The sequence below is a fragment of the Emys orbicularis genome, chromosome 3 (genome assembly GCF_028017835.1).
Source record: "Emys orbicularis isolate rEmyOrb1 chromosome 3, rEmyOrb1.hap1, whole genome shotgun sequence".
Classification (NCBI taxonomy): Eukaryota; Metazoa; Chordata; order Testudines; family Emydidae; genus Emys; species Emys orbicularis.
The window spans coordinates 20,434,634-20,453,921 of record NC_088685.1 but is presented as its reverse complement, the minus strand read 5'-3'; the positions used below and the strand labels follow the sequence as shown (position 1 = coordinate 20,453,921).

General features: G+C 40.2%; 1 protein-coding gene across 2 annotated transcripts in view; it reads left to right on the top strand.

The window, feature by feature from the left end:
• The window catches only part of UBXN2A (UBX domain protein 2A), a 31,675-nt gene extending 15,909 nt beyond the window's left edge, over positions 1–15,766 (top strand). The window contains exons 4-7 of one of the 2 annotated variants that reach the window (XM_065400775.1): positions 3,309–3,418; positions 5,846–5,980; positions 11,347–11,508; positions 14,467–15,766. In XM_065400775.1, the coding sequence (XP_065256847.1) occupies positions 3,309–3,418; positions 5,846–5,980; positions 11,347–11,508; positions 14,467–14,656 (597 nt within the window). In that variant the 3' untranslated portion in view covers positions 14,657–15,766. Of the gene's footprint in view, positions 1–3,308; positions 3,423–5,845; positions 5,981–11,346; positions 11,509–14,466 lie in introns of both variants that reach the window. The other variant, XM_065400776.1, reaches the window with a different exon arrangement.
• The last annotated feature ends 3,522 nt before the right edge of the window (positions 15,767–19,288 follow it).

Genomic DNA, 19,288 nt, shown 5'->3' with positions numbered 1-19,288 from the left:
TCACTGAATTAAAAAGATAGTTTCTAGAATATTTCAAAAGCTGATATGCATGCATAGGCAATTACATATTAAAACTTTCTACCAGGCAGAGTAGATGCTACATTGTATGTACAAAATCTTACAAATGGAGAAGTATTACATTAGGAATTAACATGCAGTACAAACTATGGGCATGCAAGCACACCTTCAGTGTGAGATTGATCTAATCACCAAATCTCAGTTGAAAATATAGAAAACTATTATTCACTTTTCAGGTATTTATACAGTTAAGAATGTGATGTGAAAACAATTCATGTTAGTATACTGCAAAACGTTATTTGCCTTTTTTGCTAACCATCATCATTTCTGGGAAAAAATAGTTGCTCATGCAAAACCAGGAAAAAATCTTTTCATACATTGTTGTTTGGTAACTTTGACCAATAAACACCACATTAAGGTGTTGAAATGAACTTAAACTGTAGTCATAGTCATATTGCAGTGTTTCTAGAATTATGCAAAAAATGACACTTTCTCAGTTTGGATAACATTGTTTCCCCTTGCCTACAGGCTTATGGCACCACTTGACAGCTCCATGTCATACCTCATCTAAATGTAGATTAAAATAAGCTTTCAAATGATACATAATATTGGTGCGTGTAGCGTGAGTACTTAAAACTCCATAAATGGCCCTTTTTTTAGAATTGCCAAATGCCTATTGTGCATGCTGCAAATTGCTGTTCATCCTGTAAATAGGTTTATTTACACGGGGGGGAGGAGGGGAGTCATGGGGGACGCAAAGAGGGATTCTTCTCATCAAACAGCTTCTAAGATTTCTGTTTGCATAACACATACTGTGTAGATTTGACACAACTTCAAACCTAATTCACATGAATTTCCAGTTAGTTGAAAACTTATTTGAATTCTGCACTGGTACTTAATATTTTATATACTGTAAGTGTGGCCAACTGCCCAGGTACCTGTCAAGACTATTTAATTTCAGTAGTCAGTAGACTTGGATGACCAAACACCTTTTAAAATGCCAAACATACTATCTGAATACACTCCAGGTCAAATCCTCCTCCAAGTCTCATTGACATTGGAAAGATGCATTAGGCAGTAGTGCAAAGTCTACAAATTAGACAGATTAAATAAGCTTTTGAAATAGTCAGATGTGCTCTGGCAATATTTTAAATAACTTGTGGATTATGAAAATTTACTCAGTATCCGTTCATGAAAGAACAAAGATTCTATGTATATCTGGATTCCCCAGGGTATAAATTGTCTGTCTAAAGGAATTCTTTCATGACACATATACCTCTACCCCAATATAATGCTCTCCTCGGGAGCCAAAAAATCTTACCGCGTTATAAGTGAAACCGCGTTATATCGAACTTGCTTTGATCCGCCGGAGTGCACAGTCCCACCCCCCACCGGAGCACTGCTTTACCGCGTTATATCCGAATTCGTGTTATATCAGGTCGCGTTATATTGGGGTAGAAGTGTACTACATCTGGTCTGGATAAAAAATTGCTGTATGTATTCTCTCCAATACCCTTACTTTGAAAAGCCATCCAGAATAGGTAGGACAAGGCTCTAGTTGAATAAACTCCCAATTGGACATGTTAGTTCTGGTACTTGGACTTCCAGCTTGGGTGCCTGGGTTCTCAACCTGGGGATCGTCCATTGGTATCAGGCGGTTGGGTTCCCCTTGCCCAACCCAAACTGCTAAATGGAAGCAGATTTCCAGAATGGGGGAGTTCTGCTATGGAAAAGTGGGTACCAGTATAGAAGAGATTGAGAGCCACTTCACTAAAGCATCCAGTTTAGCTCCTGACACTTTGAGATCTTTCGTCTGAGCAGCATGAAATCCCTAAAGCTGCCTGCGTGGATCACGGTACAATGGTGCCTTAACAAATTTGGGTTTGAATTGCTCTCTGGGAGGGCCACAAATTCTGCAAGTCACAAATATAGCAAGATGGTGTAGCACAGTGGTTCTCAAACTTTTGTACTGGTGACCCCTTTCACATAGCAAACCTCTGGGTGCGACCACTCCTTATAAATTAAAAAGACATTTTTATATATTTAACACCATTATAAATGCTGGAGGCAAAGCAGGGTTTGAGGTGGAGTCTGACAACTCACGACTCCCTCCCTCCCCCCCCCCTCCCCCCCCGATGAAATAACGTCGTGATCCCCTGAGGGGTCCCGACCCCCTAGTTTGAGAACCTCTGGGGTAGCAAGCAATCTCTAGCAACTGTATTCCTGGTAGTGATGATATCTGCCAGGAGGGTCAATGAGATTCCAGTCCTGATGGCGGACCCTTTCTTATGGTTAAAGTGACTGGGTTTTTTGTTTTTGTGGGTTTTGTTTGTTTTTTACACCTACATTCTAAATTTCCTCATAAAGTTGTCCGACTTTAGTCTTAGTCAATCAATCAGCTGGACTGCATTTTCCCTTGACTGCTAGCTTTATGTAGCTTAGCCTCTCCTGGTAGTTTAGTTGTGGAAAAACTGTAGGCAGGGCTAAGGTCTTACCTACGTCTTCTAGATTTGTGGTCTATGGAGACAGGGTAGAAGTAGATTCAGTGGATCAAGCTTTTGCATATAAAACTGTTATGAGCTTGTGGGACAATTACCAGTAAGCATAATTTGAGTGTAAGTAGCCTTTCTGTCTAATAGTCTGTGTTTAAATAGCAACTTTTATCTAAAGATCTGTAAAGCACTTGACAAACATGATTCACAGAACCCCTGTTAGGAAGGTGACTGTTATTACAGATGGCAAACAGACAGGCTTCAAGTGGCTTGTTGAAGATTACAGAGCAAATCAGCCAGAGATGGGAATTGGCTGCAGAAATCCTGTGCTCTAACTTCTCTCTCGACTACACCTCTCAAAATTCAAGTGAAAGCAGAATGTTGAATGATGCAAAACCTAGGATTCTAGATCTAGCATTTCTCAAGATAAGAGTTGTTCGATAACTTTTTAGTGGCCACAATGTGGCATGGGATGTAAGACCAAGATGGTAACTGGAGTAATGTGGTTGATAAAGTCTTGCCTTGTGAACTTTAACCCAAAGGCCTTTTACCATTCTGATTCTGCTTTTCAGAGGTGCAAGGTCTTCTGCTGTCAGGTCTAGAAATGAAGATATTTAGAAATTGTCATTTTTGTCCCTTGCTGTTGCTGTGCTTTGTGCTGGCACTGGCCCAAAATGGATTATAGCGAGACTTGTGCCGGTGTAATTTTCAGTCCCTTGAGTGGATGAGCTAAAATCATAAGGAGATGCTAGTATATTGAGTTGTTTTTCAATGACTTCATTGGTTTTTACTTCACAGGCTGATATAATTATTAAACTATGGAAAAATGGATTTACAGTAAATGACGGTGAACTCAGAAGCTACAAAGATGTTGCAAACCAGCAGTTCTTGGATTCAATTAAAAAAGGGCAAGTGAGCTTTGTCTACTGAGCCAGATTGTGTTAATGTACTTTGTACATTTATACTCTAATGCTGCATGATCTTGTAGTGTATAAGCAAAGCAACTGTGTTACAACCGCTCTGCATGAATTTATACTGCTGTTGTCTAAACTGGGCATTAAGGGTATGTCTGCACTGCAGCTGGAAGGTGTGATTGCCAGCACAGGTAGACAGACTCATGCTGGCTCAGCTTGAGCTAGCACGCTGAAAAATAGCAGTGTAGACGCTGTGGCACAGTTGGCAGCTCAGGTTAGTCACCTGAATCCAAGCCTGCCCCGCTCCCTGGGTCTGAGCCTGGGCTGCTAGCCCAAGCCGCTGCCTGTGCTGAAACGTCTACCCTGCTATCTTTACCATGTTAAACTTGTGCTAGCTCAGCTTAAGCTATCTACCTATGCTGGGAATTGCACCTCCCAGTTGCAGTGAAACCTAATCTAATGCCTGGTCTACGCCTACAAGTTAAATTGACCTAGCTATATTGCCCAGGGCTTTGAAAAATTGTGTGCCCTGTGCGACATAGTTAGGTTGACCTAACCCCCGTTGTAGATGTATATAGGAAGAGTTCTGTCAACCCAGCTACCACCTCTCAGAGAGGTGAATTAAGTACACCTCTACCCTGATATAACGTGACCCGATATAATACTGGTTGGCATATAGTGCGGTAACCCCAGGGCTCCAGCAGTGGGCCTCGGGCAGTGCTTTAAAAGGCCCGGGGCTCTGGCTGCCGGGCCCTATAAATCACTGCTGGAGCCCTGCTGCCGCTACCCCAGAGTTGCGGCAGCGGGGCTCGGCCGGCGATTTAAAGGGCCCGGGCTCCCCGCAGCAGCCGGAGCCCGGGGCTCTTTAAATCACCGCTGGAGCTCTGCCGCCGCTACCCCGATATAACGGGTTTCACCTATAACGCGGTAGGGATTTTTGGCTCCCGAGGACCGCGTTGTATCAGGGTACATTGAGGAAGAAAAAATTCTATCACTCTAGGAACCATCTACAGTACAGTGTTGCAGCACCATAGCTGTGCCACTATAGCTGCTGTAGCGTAGACATATCCTAACACTGCAAGAATTAATGTTCAACCAATATAGTAGCTTTTAGATGCTATGGTTGCACACTCAAAAGTCCTGAAATTGACAAAACAGAGTCCATGCCTTGAAGATCTTACTCTAAAGGTACAATACAGAATAGAGGACAAGACCAAGTGCCTGTCAGTAGTTGTGGCTGAACAGATTGATTAACTTGAGTGTAGACCAGGCAGTACTCAAGAGGTGCTTTCATTGTGGTTGTGGATACTCAGCCTGGTCAAGTTTGAGGCATATTGGTGGGACATTTGGGGGGGTGGGACATCTGCGGCCACTGCTCATGAATTTTTGTAAAACTTAAGGTTGGTCAGGGTTTCAGTCAATTACCTTTCTCCGCCCCCCCCCCCCCATATTAATTCACTATTTAAGCAAAATCTAAATCAAGATAAACTTTTTTTTACAGCTATATGAATTTATTTAGCCATTGTCTTTTAAATTACAAATCTTCCTTTCCACATTGTTTCAGGTCTAAATCAGTGTTGGCAGCACTTCAAAAACATTGTTTCATAAATATGCTATAAAATCATTCTCTGTGAATGCAACATACAAGGATATGTGCTCCTATCCATAATCACAATGAGCAGCCTGTCACTAGCTGGGAAAGTACACAACTCTGAATCTATAAATACCCATATGCTGCTAGGGGAAGGCAAGGGGGGTAGGGTGGACAAGCTTATCTTCTAGTGAAATAATTACAAGCTGTAAGCTTTCAGATGGTCCCTGGAAGGTAGTTAAATGTGAATAGAATATTGCTAGCCAAACAGTGTTTAATTCACTAAAGATCATAGATCTTAGTGATACATACCTTATTTTGCTTAGTCTGTAGTTACACCTGTTAATCAAATGGGTTTCCATATTATCTGCCTTAAAAAGGAATTCTGTGTCAAAGGTGGCTTTTATCCCGTTACCAAAGAATTAACATGCTGTAATGATGTCTAGTATTAACATTTCACAATTTTTATTAAAGATACTGGTGTTGCATTTCTTAGTGTTTTGATACTTCATGATATCTTTTTAAAACTGAACTATAGTTTACACAATACCCATGATGTGTTCTTTGCTTTTTTTAGTTTTTTCACTTCCTAGTTACCTCATAATTCAGTAATTTGCAATGGATGCCTATCTCATTAGTGTGATTTTACAGATTATGCTGAGTACGTGTTAGTAAAATAGTTGCAGTATCACTAACTCCTTTTGTATGGATAAGCCAGCCACATGTTAGTCAGAGCTGTGTTTCAATTTTTAGACCAAATATCATTACTGTCTTCTCATCACATACAGAGAGCCTTATTTTAATTTTGTCCATATTGGGTTTTTTAAAAGGGAGTTGCCATTTGAGTTACAAAAGACTTTTGATGATGAGGTGGATGTGAAGGTGGAAGATAAGAAAGATGAGGTATATGTATTAAAGAAGCCAATATTTCACCCCTTTTCCGGACAAGGTTACCGGTTAGGCAGGTGAGTGGTCTGATGGGATGTATGCCTTCTGAGTGGGTTGAGGTCGGGGAATGATAACTCATATCTTCATCCTTTGTATGCTATCTATAGTAGTATTTTCTCCAATGACACTATCCTGCCATACAAGGATTTAAATAGAAACACTGAATTTCCTCTTTAAAGGCAACTATGCAAGACACAGCCTATGAAGAAAAGGTGAATATGACATTCACTTAGAGGTTAGGACTACAAGAGGCAAGAGTATCTCAACTAAATTAGCAAGTTCCTTGGTATTCAGCCATATAATTTATCTCAGTAAAATAGTGTTTAAAATTACTTCAGACCATACATTAAACTGATTTTTTTTTTTCATCCCTGTCTCTTTAGTGCAGGAATTCTAATGATAGTTTTAAAACTAGACTGAGCTTATAAACACTACAAATGGCATTGTGGCTTAGAGGATTGATCTTGAGTATAGCTGCCCCAGGAGCTTCTGAATGCTAAACCCAGAGGTGCCACTTGAGTGCTGATCTGGGGACCTCTCTGCCTTAGTTTCTCTATCTGTAAAATAGGGATATTGCTTACCATATGGGGGCACTGTGCAGATTGTCAGTACAATCCTTTGACAAATGTAACAATGTATGTGCCTCTTATTTCCAATAACCAGTCTAAAAATATCCCAATTGATAACTGCTCTTGTAATTCTAAGTGAATTAGTGAGAACTCTGTGCTCTAAAATACTGTAATAAAGTAAATGGTTTTTTATAACCCTGATTGGGCCTGATTGTTAGCTAAGTCCTTGCCTCAGAGTCCATAATTAACACTTGTTATTAATTCGATTGAAGTTATACCAATGCTCCAAATTGTTTCGCGCAAATTAAACTGCCTGTTAAAATGATGTCTGCAGATATGGAGGGAGAAACGGCAATGGCAAAACTTTGGGCAAATATGAAAGGAGCCACCAAAATTGAGATGAATAGGAAAAGCAAAATCTGGCCTGAATAGTGCTGGAATTTGATTAAATAGTTGAGAGAGATTGCTGTCTTAAGTGGTAAAAGGCAAGGTTGTTGAGTTATTTGTTGTGCTTTGTCATGCCTATAGCACAGGGGTGGGCAAACTACGGCCTGCAGGCCGGATCCGGCCCACGGGATTGCCACCCCCATGGTGCCGCGGGCCTCACGCCGCTTCCGGGAGTGGCGCGAGGCCAGGGCAGGCAAGCAGCCTGCCCTGGCCCCGGTGCGTGCTGCTGCCACCCTGGAGCCACTCCAGGTAAGTGGCACCGGGTTAGAGCCTGTACCCCGAACCTCTCCTGCACCCCAACCCCCTGCCCTGAGCCCCTGCTGCACCCCACATCCCTTCTGCACCCCAACCCGTCTGAGCCCCCTCCTGCACTCCGCACCCCCTCCTCTGCCCCAACCCCCTCCCACACCCCAACCCCCTGCCCCAGCCCTACATTCATGGCCCTGCATGCAATTTCCCCACCCAGATATGGCCCTCGGGCCAAAAAGTTTGCCCACCCCTGGTATAGCAAGTAGTGATCCTGCCTTCCAACAGACAAACTAAAATCTGGAAACATAATATTCTTAAACTTCTGTGTGTTCTGTTTACTAGTTTCATACAATGAAACATTTTACCACTTGCTCAGCATTTTTGTTGTTAAGGTTTGTAAGTTAAAATGTCTTGTCTGTGTCGTTTCCCCCCCCCCCCCCCCCCCCCCGTTACTCGAATCAATGGTATATTGTAGCTTGTTGTCTTTGTAAAAGTAGTAAATATGATGCTAGTCTTGGAAACCTAGGCCATGCTTGGGGGTGAGTGGGGTGGGTGTCACGCACTTGCCTTAATAAATTAACACTTGCTATCCTATAGAATGTTATGATTCATTAAGGCAGGTATTCGTTACTACTGAGAGAAAGGGTGCTATTTTCACTGATCTAGGAAGGGACAGAATTCCTGAGGTGAATCGTGGGCTATTAATGCTGTAGTCCAGGATCTGCTCCAGTGTGACTTCAGCTGCACTATACAATTTAGGTCTGGTCTACGCTAAAAAAGTTAGGTTGACCCATCTGTCTTTCAAAGATGTGAAAAATTCACATCCCTGAACAGTGTAGTTAAGCTGACCTAACACCCAGTGTAGACAGCGTTAGGTCGACAAGAGAAACACTCCTATTGGCATAGGTAGTGTCTACACTGAAACGCTATTCACAGCTGCAGTATTTCAAGTGTAGACGAGCCCTTACTCTCCACACTTGCAGTTGTGTAGTTTACCAAGAGAATTTAAAAGAGAATTGTAGAAAGAACCAAACGTACAACTGGACAGTCTCCTTAAACTTGTGAATGCAGAGTGAGTTAAAGCTTCTTTTATTAATATCCAGCAGTCCTAATAGACATGCTACCAACACTTCTGTTGGGCTAATTCTTAGCCCCAACAATGGAAGATGCGGTAGGACAAATATTGTAGTCCTGGCTTGGGCACATCTGCCCGTGACTTCCTCAGGCAAAGTTTCTATTGAAAGATGAGATGGCAGGATTGGAACCAGTCTGTTACACTTATACATACATAGAAATATTCAGCTGAACTACTATATTTTTTCTTTTGTTATGCAGGAGGGCTCAATGAGACCTAGTTTTGAGTCCATTAAAATACTTTATTATTAATGGTGTAACTAATGGCTATATTATTTTTTATTGTCTGTAAGTTAGTATGCCGGTGCTCCACTACTGTGTTTAATGGTTTTGTGATTTGTAATAGAAAAGTTTGGTTCTGAATCTTGGTAAGCTTACGATGTAACTTTAAAATTATATCCCAGAAATACATTAAACAAAAAGACAGACTAAAATCTCTTGTGGCAAAAGCAGATTTACCCTGTAACCTCACTAGGGTAAAACAATGTGTGTCATAAACCTTTTACCATTAGACTGGGCAAAGCACTAGAAAACGTACTTTAGGGAGCAATCTTACATTGGCAGGGGATAGATCAAAGGGTCTAATGTCTTTTGAGAATCTCGTAAATTAAAGATGAGAGAGAATGTAAAATGAACAAGCCTTTAAAAGCAATGATGTTTCTTAAAGGTAAGAATTTTTTTTTTTTTTTGCTCTTGTATTTTAGCCTCCTTTCCCACCACTAGAGGGCTTTAAACCTCAGTTTTGCAAGACGGTAATGCTAGGTACAGTACAGTAACTCCTCACTTAAAGTCGTCCCGGTTAACGTTGTTTCACTGTTTACATTGCTGATCAATTAAGGAACATGCTCGTTTAAAGTTGTGCAATGCTCCCTTCTAACGTCATTTGGCAGCCACCTGCTTTGTCCACTGCTTGCAAGAAGAGCAGCCCATTGCAGCTAGTTGGTGGGGGCTTGGAACCAGGGTGGACCGGCAGCCCCCCTATCAGCTCTCTCTATCAGTTCCCCGCTCCCCTAAGTTCCCTGTGCAGCAGCTGCCCAGCAGGCTATCAATTGCCTGCCAGCAGTTCAGCTGTCCCTCCCCCCACTGCCATGTGCTGCTCCTGTCCTCTGCCTTGGAGCTGCTCCCCGAGACTCCTGCTTGCTGTGCAGGGGGGGGGAGAGGGGGGCTAATGTCAGGGTGTCCCCCTCCCACTGTACCCCGCTTACCCCATCTTCCATAAAGCAAGGGGGGACACACAACAGGGCTCAGGACGGAGGGAGCTTGCTGGCAGCAGCTGCAGTCTCAGCAAGCTGATTTAATTTAACAAGGCAGTGTACTTAAGAGGGTACTTAAAGGAGAAATGCGCATCTCTCTCTCACACACAGGGTGTGTGTCGGAGTCTGCAATGCAGTCTCCCTTCCCTCCATTCCTGCTGCCTTGTGTGAGGGCTCAGCCAATTGCTAGTTCATCATTTAGCAGTAAGGCATTCCCTGGGAAATATCCCACCCTCTGACTCCTCCACCTCAGCCAAGCTTCACAATCATCAACACTGTGTACCAGTATTAAATTGTTTAAAACTTACAGAGTGTGTGTGTGTGTGTATATAATATATATAAAAATGTATTTTTGTCTGGTGAAAAAAATTTCCCTGGAACCTAACCCCCTCATTTACATTAATTCTTATGGGGAAATTGGATTTGCTTAACATCGTTTCGCTCAAAGTCACATTTTTCAGGAACATAACTACAACGTTAAGTGAGGAGTTACTGTACAGGAATACACTTGAAAACTAGGCTGTTAGCTTTTTAGCTTATTCCCCATACTTGGATAAACATTTGGTAGCTCTGAAGTATTTTTTCTGCAGTAGAACTAGCTGCTCTAATAATTAGTTATATAAGGTGTCAAAAATTGCTTCTCAATCATATTTTTGCGAGACAGTTGACCACTTCATACATGGGTAGCTGAAGTTGCCCATTGTTAGATTTAGATGTATTTCTGTTCTCCCTCAATGCTGCACACACAACATTTATTTTTGTGGTCTGGAAAACCATTGTAGTTTAATTAGGTGCTTTTAAGGTTAAGCAAGAGCAACAAAAAGAGAACAAAAGAGCAGGATATGAGAAAAGAGTAGGAAAGGTGGATTGGAACTGATAGATGACTGCTGACAGGTGATTTTAATACTGATTTTGAATGATCAAATTAACCTGTAAGACTTTGGTTTTCCATTGTACCTCTGTGTTTTACCTAAACCTAAATATTTGTAGTCTAAGTGCAATACATCTCTGATCAGCATTACATGTTGTATATAGTTGTAATCTATCAGCCATGATACAATTAAAAAGTTAGACCACATAAACAGAGGAAGCCATATTTAACCCTTAATATCTAAAATTATTACATTGGACCACTTATTACAAGTATGTTTATAATTTATAAGATCTAGGACTAGCCTTTATTTCAGCATTTAGAGATTTATTCTACCACTCTTAGAACGCAGTACACATCACTAATGGGTGATGTGTAATCTATTTTTTATGCTTTATAAAAAGGTAAGTACCACACACATCACAGTTAAGCCCTTCAACAAATTACCGTTAGCCTGCAAATTCTTCAGTCAAACTCCTGAAAGTGTTACTTTATTTCCTCCCAGTGAAGGAGACCTAGGCAACGGAACATCAAGTCCTGTTGTTTAGGCATTTAATTCTACATCTTATCTTTATCACTTAAATATCTCAATCTCTTAAATAATTATTTAAAATAGTCTTTATTTTCATTAACATCATGTTTGAAGCTGTCAAGTTGAAGAGTTGTTGCATCTCTCTAGTAAAGCCTCAACCTCAATTTGTATTCCTAGGCTTGCTGCACATGAGTTGTTAGTACACTCTGACAGGATTTAGAACCTCCTAGAAATGTTTCAGTTCAGTCAAAAAAATAGATGCGGTAATGACTGTTCTAGCTTATGATTTTATGTGGATTGCATAATCTTGTTTGGCTCTTCTTTCCAGTGCGACTCCAAGAATAATTTCTAAAGTGAAAAAGGACCTTGAAGCTGAGAACAAAAGGCCTCTTCCTTCAGTAACGCTAAGCGTTTTGGAACCAGTCACTAATATCCAGATCTGGTTAGCAGATGGGGAAAGGATAGTACAAAAGTTTAATCTTTCTCACAGGTAAGATTATCTTATCACTGTCCTATATAGGCACTGGAGGTGACTATCCCATTAACCCTTTTACACTAACATGTCTAGAAATTCTGTAAGTACTTATTTGACCCCTCATCATCTGAGTTCCTCTGAGATACACAAAAATAAAAATGACTTTTTTTGTCCTTCCAAGCCTGTAGGATAAACCGATCAAATTCCGTGTGTAGCCATGTGCAGCAGAAGGGAAAACAAAATGTAACTGCCAATGAATGTAACAGACTGCCAAGTTAATTGATCAAGATTTGCGTAATACCAATTTATCAAGGCATAACTGTTGGATTTTTGTCATTTTACTGGGAGTTAAGTGTTTTTGAGGTGTCTATAATTCCTTGATGCAGGTTCTGTTATAGGGGATCTTTTAGGGGCAGTACAGACTTTTATTGTTTTGTTTTAGTTTATCCTTTTTGTACAGCTCATTTATTTTTAAGACCATTGGTCTTCAAAAAGACAAGTGTCTTCCAGGAAGTTCCTCCAAAGAATTTGTATGAGAAACTCGCTAATAAAAGCAGTTGATTGCTCATGGCTGGGATTAAACACTAGTGGCAGGTGAGGATGGGGTGGACAGCATGACAGACATGAGGGCTTGAAAAATCCACTTGCCTGGGTCAAGTAGAAAGCACTCCCTGGTAAATGCCATCAATGTCTAAGTGCCTACGCTTTCACTCTTTAAAATTAAGTAAATTTTTCTAGCCCTTATGGCTGCAGAGAGAACCTTCCAGATATGAACTTATTCTAACCCAGTGTCTGCAGGCTGAGGAAGAGGATTCAGAGCCACTGCTCCTGCTCATAGCTTTCCTAAGCATCAGCAGAGGTGAAAAGGACCAGAATCCTCATCAACTTTCATTGCTGCTATTGAGAAGCAATGATCTGGGCAGATTCAGATTGATTGTGCTGCTGAGGCTGGCCCAAAAACTGAGGCTGGAGGGAGAGGTAGAGGAGCAGAAATGCACACCCTACAAAGCAGCCAGGAAACTGAGGGAGAAGAACAGTAGTGGAAACCTCATCCACCCTTGCATCAGCTGGGAGATTGAGGTAAAGGGTGAAAAACAGGAGATAATGTTTCTCGTCTCTCTCAGCAGTCAAGGGGAGTTATGGGAGGTGATCCAGATTTTAAGAACAGGAGTACTTGTGGCATCTTAAGAGAGACCCCTGAGCAGGGTCCAAGGTCAGAACGCTGGTGGAATCCCAGCATCCTGCAGGGGGGAGAGCACTCATCTAGGTGTCTGTCCTGACAGTGTGGGTGGAACACTTCAAACCAGTCTGTGGCTAATATGTCTACTGGGTGTCTAGTAAAACTTCCAAGCCCTGCAAGTGACTGTGATAAGGCAGTAGTTCAGTGTACACACTTTTTTTAGGGGAAAGTAGGATCAACTACTAAAGGAGATTGGGTTGAAGAACTAAAACCTTCAGTGACCTTTTCCTATAATTTACTATGCTGATAGCACTACTGTAATATATAGAATGAAGATCTTGTGCTATATGTCTCTCTGAAGCGATTAAAGTGACCATAAAGCTTACCTTCAACACCAGTTCAGGTTGTATTTCTCTCTAGTACACTGTATATTGGTTTATACCCAGTCAGGATGGCAGACTAAGGAAGACTTAGCAGTTGCAGGCTGTCTCTGAATTCAACAAGATACTAGAAGTCTGAGAGGATCCATTTGTTAGTATTCACTGTCTCTAAAGATCTCTAAAGTCGTATAATCCAAATAAGTCCATTACTATAGTGGATCCTTATTATTAATGAGGGGTGCATTTGCATTTTGATTATTAAACCCATTATTGGAGGGCTCAATATTTTTCCTATTCCAAAATGAATAGGATTAAAATTCCTAATATAAATTTTCATCCTAGTGCAAATAGATGCATCTTAAAAGTTCTTCAGACCAGTCTTATCTGACAAATTTGTAGTTGGTATGAGTAGAACAGCCCCTTTCACATAAATGTTTTCTGACAATATGGTTAAAACAGTTACACCTCTACCCCGATATAACGCGACCCAATATAACATGAATTCGGATATAACGCAGTAAAGCAGCACTCCGGGGGGGGGGGGGGGGGGCTGTGCACTCCGGTGGATCAAAGCAAGTTCGATATAACGTGGTTTCACCTATAACGCAGTAAGATTTTTTTTTTTTTTTTTTTTGGCTTCCAAGGACAGTGTTATATCGGGGTAGAGGTATATTCTATCATAACTTGTATTTGTGCTAGTGCACCAGTGAGCTTCTGTGGTCTGTTGTACATATACATGCACTGTAGTTAAAAATAACTTTTTTATAGAAATGTTAAGGCAAATTCAAGGCACTTGTCTTTATGGTGCTATGATATCCTTAACCATTATTATCATAAACATGTTTTTTCATTGGAAGTCCAGAAAAAGGCTTAAAGCACTCTCTAGTATATGTACTGCTGTGCTTGGGTTAAGGTTTGAGTTAAGGAAAAACCATTATGTGCTTCTGACCTTAAATAGTTCAAGTGTAAATTCCACAACTTCCATATCTAACATTAATGTAGTGCTGGTGAAGGGTCCCGGGTGACATGCCTGAAGTCACAGAGCAGGTAGAATTTCAGGGTATTTTATGTGCAGAAATAAGGAGAAACCAGAATGAAGGCACTAAAGAATTGGTAGTGTTCAGCTAGCATGCCAGTTGCTGAGTCATAGTGAGTGCTGTGGGAATGTGTTGTGTAGGTTACCTATAGGGGTTTATTGCAACTCGTGGCTGCAAAGGAGAGTATGTATAGTATATAAAAATTAGTTCCACTAGCTGTGCAAGAATCATACTTTGGAAACTGCCACAGAGCCTGCATAAGTGCTGCATTGAGTGCATGACTTGTGCTCAACCCCCACACCTCTTGAAAACAATTGACTCAAATGCTTAGAAGCATTGTAACTTGCTGTTTTGTTTTGTTTTTTGTCCTTTTCAGAATAAGCCATGTCAGAGACTTCATAACAAAATATCAAGCATCGCAGGGAAGTGTTCCCTTCAGCCTGACCACATCTCTTCCTTTCCTAGAGCTGCTGGATGAGACTCTCACTCTGGAGGAAGCTAATTTGCAAAACGCTGTTATCGTTCAGAGACTTCAGAAAACTGAGCCTTTCAGAAGTTTTTTATAGTCTTTGGTTTTAAGAGAATCTTGATTATGATAGTAGAACTGCTGCTGCAAGTAATGGCCAAAAAACCATAAAGACTTACCCGAACAAATTAGTTTTCAACTCACCAAAAGGCTACATATAAGTTGAACTAAACTAGACAAAACCAAAAAAAACCTGAACAGCAATATCTGGATGCACTGTATCATCTCCACAAAGCTGCACTCTTCTTAAAGAGCAAAATGTGTGTGTTGTGCTGTAGTTTGAGGTATTTTCTAAGCATTTCAGTGTTTGGAGACCGGCAATAATGAAGCAGAGGTAACCTAGTAAGACAGGGCCCATCATCTAAGTTCCTCCTAGCTAGAAAGCACTGATGGCCTTTTAAAGGGATGTTTGGGTTAAAATCATGATTCTAAAAGACTTTTGTGTTACTAACAGCAATTTAAGTGAAAATTAAATCTTAATTTAATAATTTTATTTTTTCACTTCAATTTGGACAGGGAAACTAAACCACTTGGTTTCACTCATATTTCTATCAGTCAATTTCAGGTTGTGATTCTCTTACACTAACGTTTAGATTACAGGTGCTTCAATGACAGACTTACATTTAAACACTTTTCACTATTTCCATAGAAACTCTTATTTTAAAGAAATCATGAAAAGCTACTGCAATTAAGTTTAACAAAATCTAAATTTTGGGACTTCCCTTTCAAAGCCTGTATTACACTTGTGCACGTGAGAAATCTCAAGACAAGAATGAGTTGGCTCCATTGCATACTGTACATGAGGTGTTACATCATAAACTCCTGAGGTTTGCTTTTCCTAATGGTTGAATTAGCTGCTTGCCTCACTAGCAGCTCTGTTCCCATCCCCAAGACATGGAATGTCATAACAGATGTGCTTTGAACTACATGTGCCACTAGCAGCGTAATCCATTCTGAACCATGCAAGACACAAGCGTGACACGCAGAGCTGGTAGATGGAAGATGGTTATAGAGAAATATTATATATAGTGAAAATACATACCATCTATGCCAAATTGCCAGCTACGGGCAGAGCTAATTTGCACATGTAAGTCTTCCAATAACATTTTAAAACCCTTATTTGGCAATAAAGCTGTTTCCTTCTCCTCTATTCATTTGTTTGTTCTTTATATCAGTCCTCACTTTCTGTTTGTTTGGTTTATTTTGCAACTTATAAAATATGCCCATCGTCCGCTTTTAATTCATGTCCCATGGCCAATTACAATTAGTGTGCCATACAATACCTGTTGAGAAACCAATATAAGGACTGTAGATTTTTGCAAACAGTTTTACTAGACAGTTTGCATGAATCATTAAGTTCAGTAGTGTGTGGATTTGTGAATGGAGCCATAAAGGTCTGTTAGATGTGATATTTTTTTTTTTTTTTTTTTTTTTTCCCCCATGGACCCTTCAATGAAGAGTAACTGGTTTTCTGCTGCGTTCAAAAGGGGAAATTGTTTAGTTTAATACTTTTATTCACTACAGTTAAGTGAGAGGGTTTGTTTTTTTGGGAAATATAAGATTATGGCATTGCAGTGACCTTAGTTCTGCATAAATCCAAGAATTCTTGAACCCTGGATGACCTGCTTTTTTTGCTACATCACCCATACTGAGGTTTTTGAAGCTGTCCAGACAACATGAGTGGTATGGTTTGAAATTTAGCTTCCAAATACTCATTCAATGGAGAGACAAGTTCAAAAAATGCATCTTTAAAAATTACTTTTTTTTTTTTTTAAACAAATTTATTTTGCACCACTTAATTAAGTTAATTACTTGCTCATCATTCAGCTTGGATAACACAAATGTATGTCTCAGTTTTGCTTACTGTTAATTTCACTTGCTGACTCCTGTTAGCGCACACACAGCACATGGAATGTTCAGTTGCAAGCATTCTCTTTTTGACCCTGATGCTAGTAAGGGTTCTAAAACCACTCTCCTTTCATTTTCTAACAAAATGGAATTTTGGATGCAAAATATCCTAATAATTCCAATCCTGATAAGAACTGTGCAGGGATAGTTCAGTGGTTTGAGCATTGGCCTACTAAACCCAGGGTTGTGAGCTCAATCCTTGAGGGGGCCACTTAGGGATCTGGGGCAAAATCAGTACTTGGTCCTGCTAGTGAAGGCAGGGGGCTGGACTTGATGACCTTTCAGGGTCCCTTCCAGTTCTAGGAGATAGGTGTATATGTATATATATTTTCTCTCTCTCTCTCTATAGATTTAGATGGATAGATAGATATAGATATATATAAAAAAAAAAACGGGGGGAGGGATAGCTCAGTGGTTTGAGCATTGTCCTGATATACCTAGCATTGTGAGTTCAAGCCTTGAGGCGGCCATTTAGGGATCTGGGGCAAAAACCTGTTTGGGGATTGGTCCTGCTTTGAGCAGGGGGTTGGACTAGATGACCTCCTAAGGTCCTTTCCAACCCTGATATTCTATGAAATCAGGTGCACTCCTTTAAAATAAAAAATAGTGAGTACAGTAGACAGGATTATCAAATTCAATGCATTTGAATCTCTAATATAAAACTGTATAGGAAAATGCATGCATTTGATTATAAGAGGTCAATGTTCTATTACATAGAATGTGCATGACACCTCTAAATAGCAATATCCTGCTCCTGCATGTGTATATGAAATATCTTTTATTGTACTATCTGCTGTTGGTGAAAGAGACAAGCTTCTGAGTTCCTCAGGTTTAGGAAAGGAAATAGATATGCAATGTAGACATTTAGTAAGAAGAGTTAGTGCAACACAATTTAAATACACAAAATCAGATTAAATGTAGGCAGTTGTTCTTTCCAAAAACATGCTAATAGGGTAAGGAGCTGTGTCTATTACTATATTGCAATATTTGTTCACTTTTATGCTACCACTCCCTACAAAGACTAGCGTATCTGTTTGGTTACTGGCTCTGTGATGGATTATAATCTGCATTTTCTTGAAACAATGATTGTGGCTGCAGTTGCAAAAAAGACTTTAAATAGTACACGTGATGGTTGTTTGTGAATCCAAAGCCTTAATATAATTTGGAAAGTCAAAATGGCCTAGAGCAAAATGACTGAAAGATACTCTAACCTCTCTCCCCGTGCAACAAAGGTACAATTTAAGCAAGAAACTGAAAATGAGGTCAGACACCTGCATTTGTGTATTATTCCCCTGCTTCTGTATTTCAACACCTGGAAACACTTTAAAACTAAATTAGAAATTGCTTCATGTGCTGGGTTAAAGTCCTCTTTTTTTTTTTTTTTTTTTTAAATGGGGCACTCGACTTTTGCTTAGTTTAGCCTGTTTCTAGAACAACCTTTGGATTAAAGTTAACAAGTGAGAAATGCTGGTGGAGTGACTCAAATAAAGACCGGCTAAATTTACCATCTCTGTTATAAACCTCCAGTGCAAGGAATTTTAAGGGCCTGATCCAAAGCCCATTGAAAAAACTTCTGTTGCCTTCAATGGATTTTGAACCAGACTCTAAATATGAAACTGAAATTGTAGCCTAAACTTGACTGGGTGAATGAAAAATAAATCATACTGTCTGAAATCATGCTGGCCTGTCTAGGTAATTCTTTGAAATGCCTAGTTCTTTAGATTATAAAAATTTGCTGCTAAAAGCATTTTTGGCAATATAGGTTGCAGAGGGCTTGAATATCAAAAATTATTGCTTAGTTTGCTATGACTGTTCTGAAGCTAGGGAGCCCCTGTTTAGAGAATTCAATTAAATAATTACAGTAGTTGAGCTGTTAAAAATCAGTCTGGCCAGCACGTGCTGCACATGTGGATTGGTTTATGAATATTTCTGGGGGAGAAAGAAGTCCCTATTTTATTAATTCTAAAAAAGGGGTGAAAAAGTGAGTCTTACGCTGAATCTGCAACCTGAAGTTCTTTCAAAATAACTAATCCACTCCAAGGCTCCAGTTGGAGGAACTATTGCAAAGCTTTGCTAATCAATACATTTAGTTTCATGCCCAAAGCAGAAAGATTATTCCTTTGCCCCTAGGGGAGCAAACTTGGTTATAGAAAATTTGTTGTACAGAAACAAAATAAGTAACTCGAAAAACACCCTCACCCTCGGAGTAATAGCGTTGACATGGCGCTAAAACACCCATGCCAAGTTTCAGCCTTCGGTGACTATTTTTGATTGTCCAATTGCTCGAAAACAGGTGTGCTGACAGACATCTGCTGTGTTAGAGCCAACTAAAAAGCCACCTTGTAATTAACAATGGTGCTGTTGGATGGGTTGGTTATTTATATAAAGGCACACACTGCAGGCGTTTTTTCTTATACCTACCTTGTGAGTGAATATGGGTCTGATCTGGCTCTTAAATTATTTTGGTAATATGATCCTGAGCGTTTTAAAACAATATAGCTGTGCAGGCGGCCTCCTGAAGCCCAAGTATCATAAATATTTAGAATAAGCGCTAGTTAATATTTGAAACTAAATTAATGTCAACGCCGTTTGAGGGAAAAAATGGAACTGGGCATTCTTATTCTCCGATCCTTCGTTCAAGAGCAAGTTAACACTGGGTTCTGGCACGTCTGTGGCTAAGCTACAGAGCCTAGGCAGGGGCACGTTCTCTCAGAAAAGGGTCTTTCACGTGGGACGATTCTAAAACTTGTACTTAAACAAATAC